Genomic DNA, 16,686 nt, shown 5'->3' with positions numbered 1-16,686 from the left:
ACGTATTGAAAACGCTGATCAATCGCTATAAAACCCACATATTCGGAAAGAGCATTCTTTTCTGACCAATATCCACCCAAAATATTATCGAAAAGTCAATAAACTTTTGTGAAAATGACTCAAACATACGACCGTGTTTCGTTAACGTTACGGGTATTTTTCGACAAAATCCGTCGATGGCTTATGGCCGGCAGGTCATACAACTTTTGACAATAGAGCTATCAAAGCATGGGCTGCAATGCACCGCCCGCCCAGCGGAAACCCAAATACTTGAAATAAGCGCCTACCAGTAAACAGCACATTATTGTACTAGGAATAACTCAGCTACTACTGGGCCGATTGCGCTGAAACTTGGACTGCGGGTGGAGGGGGCACTCATCTGGCGATGCATGGTCATGTGTGACAGGTAGGGTGGATCGATTGCACGTGCGCACGTGAGAGGTCCACTTATACATCTCAAGAACGGCTGGGCCGATTTCGCTCAAATTTTGTTTACTGTTGGGGGACAAATTAGAAAGGTGGCTGGCACAAGTCATCTGGAGTCTCAGCGCGTGCGCACGTGCAGTGGGCCAGTTTGATATCTCAAGAACGGCTGGGCCGATCGCGCTCAAATTTGGTACGTTACTTTAATCGAGTATGAGAAGGGTAACTATGTGTAAGTTATTAGTAAGGTAGGGTATGGGTAGGTTAGGGTAGGGTGTGTTTGAGTTCGATAAAGACAAACCATGAGAAAGGCTCTAACAACCCGCAACCAGCACCAGCATACCATGCCGTTCAAACAAATATCCAACTCCGACAAAATAAGACAAATAAAAATCATAAGTTCCCACCCCCAAACTAATGCCCCATCAAATGCATCTATCAAAACGCACAGTTATAGCGCAAAACATGGCCATCTAGTTTCCGTTAATCTAAGGAAAGACTCCGCTCGATTCGCTCGCTCCGTAATTAGACAGATTAGACAGTCGACAGATTAGATTAGACAGAGGTTAGACAGGCTGATGAAGGAATACGGATGTCTTCCAAAAGCTAACAATAAAAATAAACAAAGCTGGTGTCCTGAACAATCTTTACCAAGAACAAAGTCAATCGAGTTGGTATGTTAACATGACTTTTGTAACTTCATCATAATGAGCGTCAAGCAATGCGCAACAGTAAGGCGTCCTGAATGATTTGGTACGCCCGTGGCTTGCCGATTAAACCAGAAAACAGTTTTCATGCCGTTACCTACTGGAGTACGTAGCACAGACAGATGGAGGCTACAGCATTACACACTACAGTAGCACAGAGAGATGGAGACTGCATCACCGCACACTGCAGTAGCATTATTAGTTGGGGACTTCATCAGCGCATGCACTACAGTAGCACGGAGAGGTGGAGACTGATCAACGTACACTGCAGTAGCAGTTAGATGGGGACTGCATCAGCGCACACTGCAGTAACACAGACGTGGAGACTGCATCGACGCACACAGAAGTAACACCGGAAATGGAGACTGCATCGACGCACACAGAAGTAACACCGGGGGTGGGGACTGCATCAGCGCACACACTGAAGTAACACCGGAGATGGAGACTGCATCAACGCACACAGAAGTAACACCGAAGGTGGAGACTGCATCAGCGCACACTGCAGTAGCACAGACGTGGAGGCTGCATCGACGCACACAGAAGTAACACCGAAGATGGAGACTGCATCAACGCACACATAACTAACACCGGAGGTGTAGACTGCATCAACGCACACTGCAGTAGCACAGAGAGGTGGAGACTGCATTGATACACACTGCAGTAACACTTTGTCACATATGTTACTGCCTTAGTGCACAGCGCACCGCATAACCGCAGTAGCTCCGAGAAACGATTCCCCGTGATCAGGGCTGCGGAGTCGATAGATTTTCGGTTATAGTCCAACCCCAGCTCCGGCTTCCAAAGTTCCAAACTCGACAGTCGACACCGACTCAGACTCCGGTCAGAACTGTCGACTCCGACCGACTCCGCACTGCCCTGACTGTGATATTGCAGGATAATACCAGGGCATTTCCATTTGCCACAAGTAATTTTACATGCCGACTCAGTCAGTGCTACCGGCCACCAACCATACGATCGTGGGCCGCCCATGCGGAGAAGATTGCAGTTGCTGGAGGGGAAATGTGAGGCGTAAGAATTAGGGCGGCGCTGCGGGCGGCTTGTGGGGCGACCGTGCCGTGCTCCTTCCCCGCGGCCCGTCTCGCCCCCGGTGCCGTTCTCTTCCGGGAGCGGCGCGGTGCCGCCCACGGCCGTGGCGCCGCTGATTTGCGGCGTCTCGGTCTCCGATGTTTTTTTTTTTGGGGTAGGCCCTTTCGGTCCAGTAAGACCATTTCAGAGCCGGGAGGATAATAGGATATAGGGGGAGACATTGGTCTGGGCAGGCATCCTAGTGAGTCGCCGGGGCTGAGCCCGTCCGAAGACAGGCCACCCAGCCCCAAGGCACTCACTGCACCCGGCTACGGGGTGCGCACCCTCGGGAGCAGCGGTGCCGCTCCAAGGGAGCAGCCCGCATGAGATAAAGTTGCCTGTCCAGCCCGGAAGGGGGTGGCGGTGTGGAGGAGAAGGATTTCAGTATCCTGAGGATAGAAGCATGGAACGGTGATCACTCCGATGGTGGACAGGAGGAAGAGGAGTGCCTAGGAGGAGAGTTCTGTTGGCGTGTGGCAGCGGCGGCGGCGCGCTGCCGCGTCACCCGCGCGCCGCCTGCCGGCTGCTGACTGAACTGCTGGTTGGAGTTGGAGGTGGCGCGGCGGTGTAGTGCGGCGGCGCGGCGGTGCGCCCCGTGCAGGGGATGACGTCACTGCGGACGTGCTCGGTGCTCGCTCGCGTCGCCGTTCGGTGATGCTGCCGAGCGTCGTCGGCCTGTGGGTGGCGCGGGCGCCCGAATGCGGCCGCCGCTGGCGATGCGGGTCGATGCTACCCTATAGGTACTCTTGCCATCCTCAGCTGAGGAGTGTATTAGCGTGCGGAATTGTGCGGGTGCCGGCGGCGGCGACCGCGTCTCTGGGTGATGACGCCGCGCTCGGCGCTGATGACTGCGGCGGTGAGAGATTCTGTGGTGATTGTTTGTGATTTCGTGTCAGCCGGAGTTTTACTGCCGGGTAGACCGAGGAACTGCTATATGCTTGTGCCGGTGCCCAAGAGTGAGAATACCGCGCGCCTTGTGTATGATTTGTCGTCGCTCACCCCGTACATGCCGCGCCGGCCGTGTCCGTTGCCGTCCGTCAAGCGGGCACTGGAGCTGGCGGCTGCTGGTTATGTTATGTACAGATAGATTAAAGGGACCCTCCCACCTTAACATTAGTTTTGAGTTGAGATAGCCAAATTGGTGGCCATGGCCTGCAAATATCGGTTTGGGCACTCACAACATCGAGAAATGCTTTACTTCGAAGATATGGAATTTCAAACTTGCAGTTTTCGGATTCTAAGGGGCTAATGCATTGGTATGCCCCCTTAGAATTTGTGACGTCAGCGGAGATCTAACGATTTTTAAATCTTTGACTAAAACCATCGTTAACACGTGGTGGTATACGCTGCTTTGCGCGCAACGTCTGCCGCCTTTTAAGGCTGCCAAATTATTACTTCCAAATAAAGTCGCTAGTAACAGGGAGATCCCAAAAAGTAAACAAAAGTAAAAGCCTAATATCTTGAAAACCAGTGAATATTTTTCGGTGAAATTTGGTAGATATTCGTTTTCGCTCTTTCTGAACCAAGGGACATCACTTTCATGCCAATTCATTAACTTTTTTGAAGGTGGGAGGGTCCCTTTAAGACAGCTTTTATCACATTCCTTTGGCAAAGTGTACCATGAAGAATTTTGGCGTTGATTGTGATTTGCGATGGATTCAACTTTTTGCTCGCTTGCCGATGGACCTATCCACAGCTCTTGCGGAGATGCAACATTTCGCGTGCGTAGGTAGGTACCTAGGTAACTGTGAAATTAGTTGAAACGCACTTTCCTGGAATAAAACGGAAAGCGGATTTGGATGACTTTCTCTTTGTTTCGCGCCAACCGGACGAGTTGATCGGTGTACCTAAAGTTATTTTTTTTTGTTCGTGCAGGTCTCCGCATTACCGTAAAAAATTATTTTGTGTCCCATGTCGCACCTTGTAGGTATATCTTGGAGTTGACGTCGACTTTCGTCGAGCAGCGGCCCCGGTGGGCGATGCCGTAGCGCCTTGTTTCGAGTTTTAGCCGGTGTTGTGAGTTGTGACTCGCCGGTTATGTATTTTTTGCGACCTTTTCTCAAGCTTCGGCCCTGGAGGCTGCGAGCGCTATTCTGGACGGGGACGTCGACGCCTGTGCGGCCATCTTGCCTTTTATAAGCGACGATGTTAAAGGGACCCTCCCACCTTCAAAAAAGTTAATGAATTGGCATGAAAGTGATGTCGCTCGGTTCAGAAAGAGCAAAAACGAATATCTACCAAATTTCACCGAAAAATATTCACTGGTTTTCAAGATATTAGACTTTTACTTTTGTTTACTTTTTTGGGATCTCCGCTGTTTCTAGCGACTTTATTTTAGAAGTGCGGCGTTTGCGGCAGATGTTGCGCGCAAATAGCATATACCACCGCGTGCTACAAAACGTTTTAGTCAAACATTTAAAAATCGTTAGATATTTGCGCTGACGTCACACATTCAGAGGGGTATTCCTAAGCATTAGCCCCTCTGAATCAAAATGCTGCAATTTTGAAATTCAATATTTCCGATTTAAGGCATTTCTCGATGTTGTGAGTGCCAAAACCGGTAATTGTGAGCCAGGGACCCCATTTTGGCTATCTCAACTCAAATCTAATGTTAAGGTGGGAGGGTCCCTTTAAATGGTCGTTCGAGGACATGTGCTGCTGGAATGATGTGAATGATGTGCATTGTTTTGTGAACGCCACTCCGGATCAGGTCTGCGTAGTTTGTCCGGGCCGCGAGCCGGTGTTAGCGCGCCTAGAATTGGAGCTGGCGATTTATTTATCAGAGTATGCTGCAGCTCTAGCTGCAGTGATGTGCTATTGGTGACGGGCCTGTAACCATATTTACATATAATACGGGCGTTTTGTGTAATTTACATAAGGGTCAATGCCCGCGACCTTTTTGGCGATTTTGTGCCATATTTTTCGCTCGCGCGCTTTTTGTGTCAGATACATTTCTACTCGTGCCAGCCGTGCTGATGTGCTTCCCCCCTCCGTTGTTCTGACAGGTGAGATGAGTGGTGCCACGGCGATCGGCAATGGTGGCGCGCTGCGTGCGCGACTCTAATGTATCTGAGCCAATGAAACTTGAAAGTGTATCGTTTAGGCGTGCGTGACTCTCGACATGTCAAATGAATGACCCCCGCGTCAGTTGCAACTCTGCTCCGGTATCAAACTAGTGCCATGGTTAAAAAAGGCCAAAAGTATTGAAATAAATAGTAGTTTTATTGCAAAGCATATGGGTTCAATTCCGTTAGTGGGTCAACCAACAAAAAAACATGCATCGTACACATGTAAATCACATACAGTTATGGTCACATACAGTTCAGAGCATGTGTAGCTTCTCACAGATTTTCCATGCTAACCGGTCTTGCTTGCTAATTACCATAACTTACTTGGTAACTAGCAACCACCATAATCAAGCAATGGTTCACGCCACGATGGAGGACTTTTTTGTCGGTGCACTTGGCCAGAGGCCGGTGCGCCGGCCGGGCCGCCCGGGGTGCTGGACCGGGCTCTCAGTGCCACTGCCCCGTAGATCAGCCACTTGGGCATCACACATCACATGAAGAAGGCGGCCAGCTCGGCCATCTTGTCACGGCGCGGCTGGTCGGGCCCGCCGCCGCGGCCGCGACCTCGCTGTCCGCCGCGCGGCCGGCCACCACTGCGCTGGGCGTGTTTCAGCTGTACCAGCTGCGTCAGCCCCGCAGTACAGAACGCGCAGCCAGTCAGCTGTGCAGCCTTGTTCGGCAGCCGCGACTTCTCCGGTCTGTACTCGACTCGGACGAGGTAGGCGCCGCACTGTTCGCAGACGTCCGGCATCACTGCCACCAGCGACGCCTGGTCGAACGCGCTGACAACGACGTCACACCTGTTGCAGACGAGTTTCCAGCGCGGTGCCGAGGAGGGGTCGAGCGTCAGCACGCCGCGCTCGCAGCAGCTGCACGCCGACACACCCGTCTGGCTCACACCGTGCCGGCAGGACGGGTGAGAGCAGCTGTTGCAGCCCGAGCCCTTGCCCATGTCGGGGAACGGCGGATGGTTGTAACAGTACGGACATAGCACGAAGCTGCGACCCTTCTTGCCACCGGACCAGACGACCAGCTCGAACTCGTCCAGTGGGCACTTGCTCTCGTTGTAGACGCGGACCAGGCCGTCGGCGGGAAGGGCCAGCGTGTGGCCGCACTGCTGGCAGTGCAGTCGCTGCGGCCGGCTCTCCACCAGTCTCATGTAGCGCCGACACCGACCGCACCTGGACAACGGCTTTCCAGAGGAGGCCAACGGCGAAAACGAGTCCTCGAAGAGCTGGTCCATGTAGCTGATGTTCTTGACGAAAAAGTGGAACTTTTGTTTGAATATATTTAGCGTGTGAGTGAGCACAGAGTGGAAGTCGGCCTTCCCCAGCGCGATCAGGTTCAGCTGCTGCTCCACGGCCGAGCGCATCGTGGGCAGTACCAGGTCCGGATCGATCTTCTGGTAGCCGTGCACCAGCGTGTTGCCCAGTGTGGTGGGCACCAACCGGCGGCCCGCCTCCACAGTTACATAGTTGCGCAGGCCGATGTTGTTGATGTGGACTGGGATCGAGGCGTCGGTGCCAATGCCGTGCTTCTCCATCAGCGTGATGAGCTCGGCCTCGGTCAAGTAGCCCGGTGGCGAGGTGTAGTGGTCCGTCAGAGCTAGGGCGCTGACGTTGAGCAGGTCTGCGGGCGCCAGTTGGGGCAGCGGCTCGGCCCGCCCCACGGCCAGCCAGTCCATCAGCTCTGTGAAGCCGGCGTCCAGCAGCCGCGCGCCGGTGGCGGTGAACTGCTGGCCGCCCAGCCGCACCGTCACTGTGGTGCTCAGGTACGAACAGTCTCGGTGCACCGTCGCGATAAAATGGCGCACCACGTAGTCGTAGATCCTCCAGCTGTCGTCGTCCAGCGTGTGGCGGCTGGCCAGGCGCATCGGTGTGATGGGCGGGTGGTCGCCGGCGTCGACGCCGCGGCGAGGTTGCCGCAGGCCGGCCTCCAGCAGGGCGCGCACCTGCTCGCCCCAGACGGCGCTGTCGCGCTGCTGGCGCACGGCGCCAAGCAGGTCAAAGTTCTCTGGGTACTGGGTGGTCTCTGTGCGCGGGTAGCTGATGTAGCCCTGCGTGTAGAGCCGCTCGGCGATCTGCATGGCGTAGTGGGGGCTCATGTTGAGGCCCGACGAGGCAACCCGCATCAATTCCACCGTGTTGAGCGCCTGGGGCCGTGCCTTCGCCTTCTCCTTGCTTACAACGCTGTCAACGACTGTTGACTTGATATCTTTGATCTGGTTGAGGAACATGGAAGCCACCTCTTTATCGAAGCAGCGCACGCGGGCCCACTCGAAGTCGATCTGCTGGCCGCCGTCCACGTCACAGGTGAGCGCCAATTTCCAGTACTGCTCGGGCTGGAAGGACTGGATCTGGTCATGGCGCTCCACGCAGAAACCGAGCGTTGGCGTCTGACACGGGCCGTACGAGATCAGCGTCGAGTCCAGGTCACCATATTTGCCCTGGAAGAGCCGGGTCTGGAAGCGTGTGAACGCACAGCCCACACGCAGGTCCAGCTCTTGGCGGGCGTCGACGCTGCGCGCCGCGTTCTCGTCGGGCTCCACCAGGCTGCTCATGGCGGCACGGATGTCGCGGTCGGTGATGGCTGAGAAGCGGGCCCGGAAGATGGTTTGTCTGTCCGGGGGAGGGCGGCTCATGCTGCTCTGCACAGCGGCCAGCACCTCGAAGCAGATGTTCTCGCCTTCCTTGTCGCAGTCGAGCCAGAGCACCAGGTAGTCGCAGCCGACCGCCTCGCTCGCCAGAAACTCAGGCATTCGCAGTTTCGGCGTGGCTTCCTTCTTCTCGGTGGTGGCCGAGAAGAGCTCCGCCGGGTCCACGCGCTCCCAGCTGTTGTATTTTCCGATAAAGTCGAGCGACATGACGTGGCCGCAGACGGACGTCATCCGGAAACGGACCGGCTCTCCCCTGAACGAGCCATTCCACTCGTGCACGTGGCAGGCTCCGTTGCGGCCTTTCCTTGAAGAAGCTTGTCCGTTACTTAGAATAGCTGAGATCGAGGACGCCAAAGATGGCTTTTCGGCTACCATCAAGACTTTCCGCATTTTTACTCCACTTGTAACTAATAACGCTTCACTTGCTGACCCAAGCCTGGGGTTGAACCCTTTTTGGCCCTTTTCCACAGGTAGCTTTCAAGGCCATCTATAGAGGAGCACTCCTAGGAAGTCATAAACTCGCGACTCAGTGATCACAATCACAACCTTAACGGGACATAAAAATGACGCATTTAGCAGCCTCAAGTTAACACGCACCGTGCTCGGTGCTGGGGGGCGTTTTAACGCTCCCCTTCAGTTTTTTTTTTCGCGAATATATCTGTAGAGGTTGTTGATTATAGTTATAGTGAGCAGGTCGGTTGGCCGGCTGGCGGCGCGCTGGCCGCCGAGTTGGGGCTTGGTGTGCGCCGCGGGCGCTAGTCACGTGACCGTGACTGGCCCGAGGTCGGGCCGCTGGGGTGGCCGGGTCTGGTCTGGTTCTGGTCTGAGGCGGCGACCGGTGCGGACCGGTCCCTGGTGCTTACGTGCTTCTTACGTGCTTACCTGCCGAGACGGACAATATAAGTGAATGCGTTACATTTTACCTATCAAAAACGGTGCGCCGCCGCGGGGCTCCGTGTTCAAAGGCCGATGTGGGATCATCTAATGCGGGCCTGGCCCTGTATAGAGGCCGCCCTGGAGTTTCGCGGCGGAGGCCTCCGTGGGGTCTCAGAAGCCGGCTGAGGCCTGAGAAGCTTATGTCTTGTCTAATGTCTCGTAGGATTGTTACAGATTGACGTGGACTCTTCGAGCTCGGCATGATTTTAAGTGTAGCCAATGCAACACGAAAGAAACCAACCGACCGAGGACCTATTGGGCCCTGAATGAGCTCTAGAAGGCCGGTGAGGGTGGTTAGGCGCCCGTGTGAGGTCTTCAACGACTGACTGGGACCTTAGAGGCCCAGGCCACATGGGCCTTGGGCCCTCAGTTGTCAGCATGGGACTTCTTACCAATGTGGGAGCCCTCAGGGGGCTAAATGGGGCTTTCAGTTTAAAAGATCGACATGGGCCAGCTGAGCCCCACGTATAGTCGACTACAGAATGATGTTCCACTCCTCAGAAGCTATCAGTTGACCGGAGCGCTAAGTTGTGCCGTTTATCACGTAATTAGGAGTGTCGATTGTGAGCATTGGGGCAAAGCTATAATTTGTGAACTCAGCCGTGTGATGCGGCACAGCCTACCACCCGAGGCAAATAATGGCCTGTGAAAAGTGGAACATCATTCTGTAGCCGACTATACAATCCATAAAGACTGGTGTGTTGAGGTTTTTAGCAAAAGGTTGCATCTTCAACGATCTTCAACGATTGCATTGTCAACGATCTTCCTTCGGAGGTCACTGGTTCGGTCAAACTGTTCGCCGTCGACACGAACAATACCGCCGCGTCCTGGGTAGCAGCAACGACCTCCAAGCTAACATTGATGCGCTCGTCCGCTGGCCTGAGAAGTGGCTGCTCCAAAAATGCAAGGCGATGCGCCTCGGCCACCGAAGCCCGGGGCATGCGTACTATTGGAACGACATCCTGATCCAGAACGCTGAAGAGGAGAAAGACATCGGCATTGAAATCGACAACCAACTCAATTTTCACAAGCAGACCGAGCCAGCCGTCGCTAAAGCCTCACAGATTCTGGCCGTCGTGAGACGCTCATTCGCCAACATCGACGAAGACACGCTGCCACTTCTCTACAAGACCATGGTTCGGCCCCTCCTACTTCCTAGAACATGGGAACACAATCTGAGGACCTTTGTGAAAAGACTGAACCATAAGAGGCTTGAACGCGTACAACGTCGTGCAACAAGAATGGTCGCACAAATCAAGCACCTCCCGTACCCTGAAAGACTCCGTCGGCTGGGACTACCATCACTCTACCACCGGAAGCGCAGAGGCGACACGGTGACCCTATATCAGCTGCTGCACGAAGGGTTGGCCATATCGCCAGAAAACTTCTCGACACCGATCATTCCAGCTCGAACTAGGGGCCACGAGTGGAAGCTCGAGAAACCGAGGGGCGAGGGCCACCAAACTCGTGCGGAGAAACGCGTTCAGCTTTCGCTTCAGGGTCATTAATGACTGGAGCTCCCTACTGAGTGCAGTGGTCATGGGCCATGGTACAGTCCATCAACCAGTTCAAGGCCCGGCTGGACAAGCATTGGGGTGGTATCATGTACGACACCCCATATCCCTGACAGCCTAGCCTGTATCTCGATGAGTTCGATGAGAGCGGGATCTCCAGGCCAAGTGGCCTTTTCAATCCCGATCACCACGAAGGTAGGGTAAGGTGGATTAGCCAGCGTGCTGACTGATTCGGTGACTGCCATTCGCAAAAATATCTGTGGCAGCCCTGCAACGAAAAATTCGGCTGCCGCCACAAAGGCCGGAAAACATCCATACACTAAGCCGGACGTCAATGAGGCCCTCTTGCCCGAAATTCGGCGCAAGCGATTTTGTGCTGAAATTTCTGCATGGTTTGCGCCGAAAGTTGGGTGCCTATTTGTGCCAAACTTAAATACAAAGCACATGTGCACATCTACCGATCTAGGCTACATCAACCAGACAGAGCGTTCCGGGGCCTTGGACGCTCTTCCATGGTCCAGCGTCCGAATAAGTTTCTTATTTCCACGGAAGTCCAATACTTCAATACGCTTAGCACACGGTGCACTGTAGCGTCGTGCCGTGAAACAAGGCCGGAGCCGGAAGTTACGGGGCCACAAAAATCGGCGGAGCGGTGTGTTGGAGGGCATGGAGGCTGGCGGGAGCCAGCGAGGGCCGGGTAGCGGAGCAGCACGTGCTCCGGCACATCAGCCTCTTCTCGGCACACGGTACCGCTTGTTTGGGCATTGCTGGCACGCCGCGGAGTGGAGACAGCTGATTCGGTGCACGTACTAGAGCGAGCGACCCTAGTCAGGCCCGCCCTCAGCTGGTACACCGAAATGGCGTCCTCTCGGTCTTCTCCGGGGATAGGGAGCGGTGGCGTGCTCCCGAGGAGTGAGGGACTCGGACCAGTTGTCGCGCCATTGATGCGAGGCCGCACGATGAACCGCCCCAGTCAGCGAGCGGGCGTTTGAGGGCAGGGCGACCGCTTGTTTCGCCAGGTCGTCCGCGCTCTCATACCCCTCAATAGTCGATACCGTGGTGGGCAGAAACCCACTGCAGTATTACGACGCTCGGCGATGTTGAACAACGTCTTCCATAGCTGTCTCCACGCCGAGGGTTGAGGCCTCACCTGGGCGGCCGCTCCTCCGCTGAGTAGACCCAGGGAGGCTCGCCAGTTCGAGCACGCGACGACTGGGACGGGCACTGGCGGATCCAGGCTTGCGTTTTGGGGGGGGGGGGGGGGGCCAACTCATGCAGGAGCCAAACCTAGGGTACCCCCAAATCCTGTTTTCTCATCGGATTTAGGCCACTTATTTTTCGTCACAGCCCTGACACTATGAATTTTTTTAACTAAAAAGAAAAATATATAAATGGTAGCCCACCCGACCCATGCCTTTATATTACTTTGTAAACACTTACCATTGTTTTTATCGACCAGTTAAAGGGACCCTACCACCTTAACATTAGATTTGAGCTGAGATAGCCAAAATGGGGTCCCTGGCTCACAATTACCGGTTTCGGCACGCACTCACAACATCGAGAAATGCCTTAAATCGGAAATATTGAATTTCAAAATTGTAGCATTTTGATTCAGAGGGGCTAATGCTTTTGGATACCCCTCTGAATGTGTGACATCAGCGGAGATCTAATGATTTTTTAATATTTTACTAAAACGTTTGGTAGCATGCGGTGGTATAGGCTGCTTTGCGCGCAACAAATGCCGCACTTTCAAATAAAGTCGCTAGGAACAGCAGCGGATATCCCAAAAAGTAAACAAAAATAAAAGTCTAATCTCTTGAAAACCGGTGAATATTTTTCGATAAAATTTGGTAGATATTCGTTTTCGCCCTTTCTGAACCTAGCGACATCACTTTCATGCCAATTCATTAACTTTTTTGAAGGTGGGAGGGTCTCTTTAACCCGCTTCGAGTCAGTGCTTGGGTCCCTTTGCGGGCCGGGAGGTGGTAAAACAGCCCTGTCTAACTCGGCTCCTGGGCCACGCCCTGATTGAACTATGTTTCATTATCGTTTGGGGGAGGGGGAAAACGGGCCACTTTAGGCCTCTGGGAAGGGGGCATGGCCCTAAATGCCCCCTCCCTGGATCCGCCAGTGTAAGAAGAGACCATTGGAGCTGCAGTTGGGTACCTCAGACATCAGGGTACGCCCTCAGATGTATGTATAGGACTCGCATGGAGACCTCTTATGCTATAGGGGAAGTTGGGGCAATGCCGGAGTTGGGGCAAAGCCGAAATTCGAGATATTTCGAAAACCGTAAGACATGGATGCCACCTGTCAGTGATGCTCTGAAGCTTTAGTGACTACAATTATCGCATATTTGTTACGAGTCGTCATTCGGAATACTTCGACTGTGAGGGCGCCAAGAGCGTTTTCAAGGTACGTTTCCCTTGTACTACATGCGCCTTTGAAGCTGCATTTCTTACTCATTATGCTACCGTTTGTCCGGCCAATTCGGTCAAGTAATCTTTAGCATGTCTTTGCATAAGTGTGCTGCCTATTTGAAATTTATACAGCACGTTGAAAAGTTATGGGCCTGCAAATGAAAGTATGGCAGGCTGGGGTAATGCCGAAAACGTGCGATTACGCACGTGTTAAAAGCACGCTACGTGGACTTTACTGCTGTAGAATAGCAACGCGTATTTTTAGTCACACAAATTACACTTTCAACCGACACAACGGCCTGTAACCTATAAGGAATGATTTACCTGGCATGTTCTTATTATATCACACAATTATAACTTCCAGTGTGCACCGCGTCCTCAAGCTCTTAAAACGCGTGTCAGCTTTGATCAATTCTGGATAAAGTTTGAGATAAAATGGCAAAACATCAATGTCGGCATTCCCCGTAGATCATTTCTCCCATTTTCGGCTTTCCCCGCAGTCCGGGGCAACGCCGAAAAAGTCACTTCTTTGATATTTTTAGTTTGTGCGCTTAACGGTATGCGAATTCATCAAATGCGCCTGGTATGTTTGAAAGGCAAAAGACTGGCCTCTCGAATGACGCCAACAAGAATAGCTTATGTTGTCTACCTTGCGTGCTACGGGCGTCAGAAAAAAAGTCTTCGGCGTTCCCCCAACTTCCCCTAGTGTACTGAAAGGACCCAAAGGAGCCTGTCTATATGGGCTCCCGGAGATAGACGTGGGCCCTCAGGAGCCCGCCAGAGCCCCAATGAGGGATAAGTGAGGGATACCAAGTGCCTGCAATTGCATATTGCGTAAGCCATAACGCCTTTACAAATCAATATATTATGCATCAGTGGCAGATCCAAGGGGGGCCACATGGGTCATGACCCCCTTGGTGCCCGGGGGCACCACAGGCCTGTCAGGGGCACCACCGGCCTAGTAGGGGCACCACCAGCCCGCCAGGGGCACCACAGGCCTAGCAAGGGCACCACGGGCCTGTGAGGGGCCCCACAGGCTTGTCAGGGGCACCCCAGGTCTGTCAGGGACACCAGAGACCTGCCAGGGGCGCCGCCGGCCTCGCAGGGGCACCATGGGCCTGTCAGGGACACCAGAGGCCTAGCAGGGGTACCACAGGCCTTACAGGGGCACCACCGGCCTTGCAGGGGCACCTTGGGCCTGTCAGGGGCACCACAGTCCTGTCAGGGCCCAGGGGCACCAGCGGCCTAGCAGGGGCACCACAGGCCTGCCAGGGGCACCACCGGTCTAGCAGGGGCACCATGGGCCTGTCAGGGGCCCCACCGGCCTCGCAGGGGGCACCACCGGCCTCGCAGGCATCACGGCATCACGCATGGGCACCTTGGGCCTGTCGGGGGCATCACGGGCCTGTTGGGGGCACTTTAGGCTTGTCAGGGGCACCACAGTCCTGTCAGGTCCCAGGGGCATCAGCAGCCTAGCAGGGGCACCCTAGGCCCGCCAGAGGTACAGCCCACCGCTAAAGTAATGTAGGGTTTTACCAAACTCAACTGTTGGCTTTGACTGGCGATTGTTTAATGCGAAGTGATTGAAAAGAAGATGTCAATAGCTAAAGTTGCAGCTGCAAGGGTGACGATACATATAGGGGAAGGTGGGGTAAGACGGACCAGCTAAGGTTTGAGGCCGCATATCTTGCTACACTGCTCTCGTAGTTCATATTATTTATAGTCTTCGGAATGCTCAATCCTTCCTCTGTTGATATGTGTAAAGACTAAATTTCAAATTAAAGACATCTAGGTGGTGGGTGCTCTTAAAGAGGGACATGTCAAAAACTCAGACAAGAAAAAACGTGGGGTAAGACGGACCACCCAGCAGTGCCTGCTATCCGTTCATGTGTGTTACACTTCTGCCCTGTACTCTTGTAAGAAAAAGTAACCAGAATGGTAAGATAACAAAATGAGCCTTTATTCTTTACTCATGTGTGATGGAAGTGCAGCTAAAAGCTGGGAACATGTGTGTTGATTGTCGTTTGGCATGAATGCATGCTAACTGGGCACTTGCATGCATGGCTCACATGCAACAAAGACTCCTTGCTGAAAAATTAGCTTACTTAAACTAGTGTCAATGTTTTGGAAAAGAACTTTCCATATGCAGGGTACAATGGACCACCACAGGGTAAGATAGACCACAGTGGTCCGTCTTGCCCCAAATCTAAATTCTGTCATTATCATGACGTATATGTCAAATAGCCCAACATTGCAAAACCTTGCCTTTCCTTAAGTGTGACTATAACTAAATTTATAACTTTGTTCTTCACAGTTAAGTGCAAAATAGAAACTTATCATGCATGAAAGGCGCCGTAATTGAATCACTCGTAGACCTCTTATATTAGATCGGTTTGACGAAAAACAACATTTTTCTCAATAACTCAAAAGCTATGCATCCTAGCAGCATGAGCTCAAGGTGGCCATTGTTACGAAGGAAAACAAACATAGTGAGTGCATAAAGCAGTAGATACCAGCAGCGGTTCAGCCGGGAGGGCTGGTGGTCCGTCTTGCCCCGCTGGGCCGTCTTACCCCACCTTCCCCTAAGCTACATTCAAAGTTTCATTGTAGTCTGGCTAATCGTTCCTAAGCTTCAGAAGCAGAACATACCCATGACTGAAACCCCACATTACTTCTGCTGTGGACTGTACCACAGGCCTGCCAGGGTCCAGGGGCACCACAGGCCTAGCAAGGGCACCACGGGCCTGTCAGGGGCACCTCAGGCTCCCGTGCCCCCCTCCCCCCCAGATCCGCCAGTGATGCCACACCACGCGAAACACCGCCAACTACCAGCTGCCGCGCCATAAACACGTGCCAACAACAGTCTTTTTTTTTAAGGTCGACTCCGCTCGCGCAACTTTTGACTGACCCTCACTGCTACTATATTGCTTCCCTATTATGCTGTGGAAAGCTTTACTTCACCAAGTGGCTAAAAACCTCCATCAAGGTATATTTTCTTAGCAATTTTTCTGGCGCTTTGGGGGGGGGGCCAAACAGGCCACTTTAGGCCTTTGGGGGGGGCCATGGATCCGCCAGTGGGGACGGGAGACGTCTTGTTCCGAAACCTCTCCAGACCCGTATAGGGTGTATCTGCTGCTAGATTGATCAGCATTCCGACTAAATTCGGTGACCGTCTTTCTCCAAAAAATTATGCGGCCGCCCTGCGACAAAAATTCAACCACCGCTATGCGCTGAATTCGGCACATGCAAGGTTACGCCGGATGTGCGATGAAATTTTCTGAGCAATCCCGCCACTACGCCAGACATATTCGGCAAAACATGTATTTTTCCAGTCTGGCAGCCAAATGCTGAATTCGACGCATGCAAGATTAAGGAGGACGTATGTGTGCAGAAATTTTCGGCACAATTCCGCCACTATGCCAGACATTTTCAGCATAATGTGTATTTTCCAGTCTGGCTACCAGGGGCAGATTGAGATCCAAATATTAATGAAACAATTGCAATCACAATCAATGGCTGAGTGGAGTGCGTGATGCGGGTGATGCCATGACCATAAATGGTCAGAAAATAAAAATGGTTTTGGTTCAAGTTTCAACACATCCTAGCCTTCAAATGAAAAAAATAGGCATAAGAAAGGGTTTTAACTACACCAACACAGGGCCTATACTCACTCAGTGCTCTATAGATGGCCTTGATACAGTGTTTGAGTGCACTCAGAGACAGAGTTCTAATTCAGCAGTATGATTCACGTCAAGGCCATATTTAGGCCAATATCAAGGCCATGCACCTAATTTACAGTAATTTGCAATTCCCAGTGCCGGCAATAAATGATCAAACCAAGGATTAAGAAATGGGCAGGATCGCGCAAAATACTTC

General features: G+C 52.9%; 1 protein-coding gene across 3 annotated transcripts; it reads right to left on the bottom strand.

Annotated features, from left to right (window-relative positions):
* Positions 1-5,419: 5,419 nt before the first annotated feature.
* Positions 5,420-16,655, bottom strand: LOC122382973 (DNA topoisomerase 3-beta-1-like). 3 transcript variants are annotated; one of them, XM_043368983.1, is made up of 2 exons: positions 16,482-16,655; positions 5,420-8,822 (listed from the first exon to the last, which is right to left on the bottom strand). In XM_043368983.1, exon 2 carries the CDS (start codon positions 8,328-8,330, stop codon positions 5,775-5,777), a length of 2,556 nt encoding a protein of 851 aa, XP_043224918.1. In that variant the 5' UTR covers positions 8,331-8,822; positions 16,482-16,655; the 3' UTR covers positions 5,420-5,774. The 3 variants fall into 3 exon arrangements, with proteins under 3 accessions (XP_043224918.1, XP_043224927.1, XP_043224938.1); XM_043368992.1 differs by having other exon boundaries at positions 5,420-8,443; XM_043369003.1 differs by having other exon boundaries at positions 5,420-8,427; positions 16,482-16,632.
* Positions 16,656-16,686: the final 31 nt, after the last annotated feature.

Source organism: Amphibalanus amphitrite, unplaced genomic scaffold (genome assembly GCF_019059575.1).
Source record: "Amphibalanus amphitrite isolate SeventyFive unplaced genomic scaffold, NRLGWU_Aamphi_draft 000012F_arrow, whole genome shotgun sequence".
NCBI lineage: Eukaryota > Metazoa > Arthropoda > Thecostraca > Balanomorpha > Balanidae > Amphibalanus > Amphibalanus amphitrite.
The sequence above is the reverse complement of the archived record's forward strand: the minus strand, read 5'-3'. Positions and strand labels throughout refer to the sequence as shown.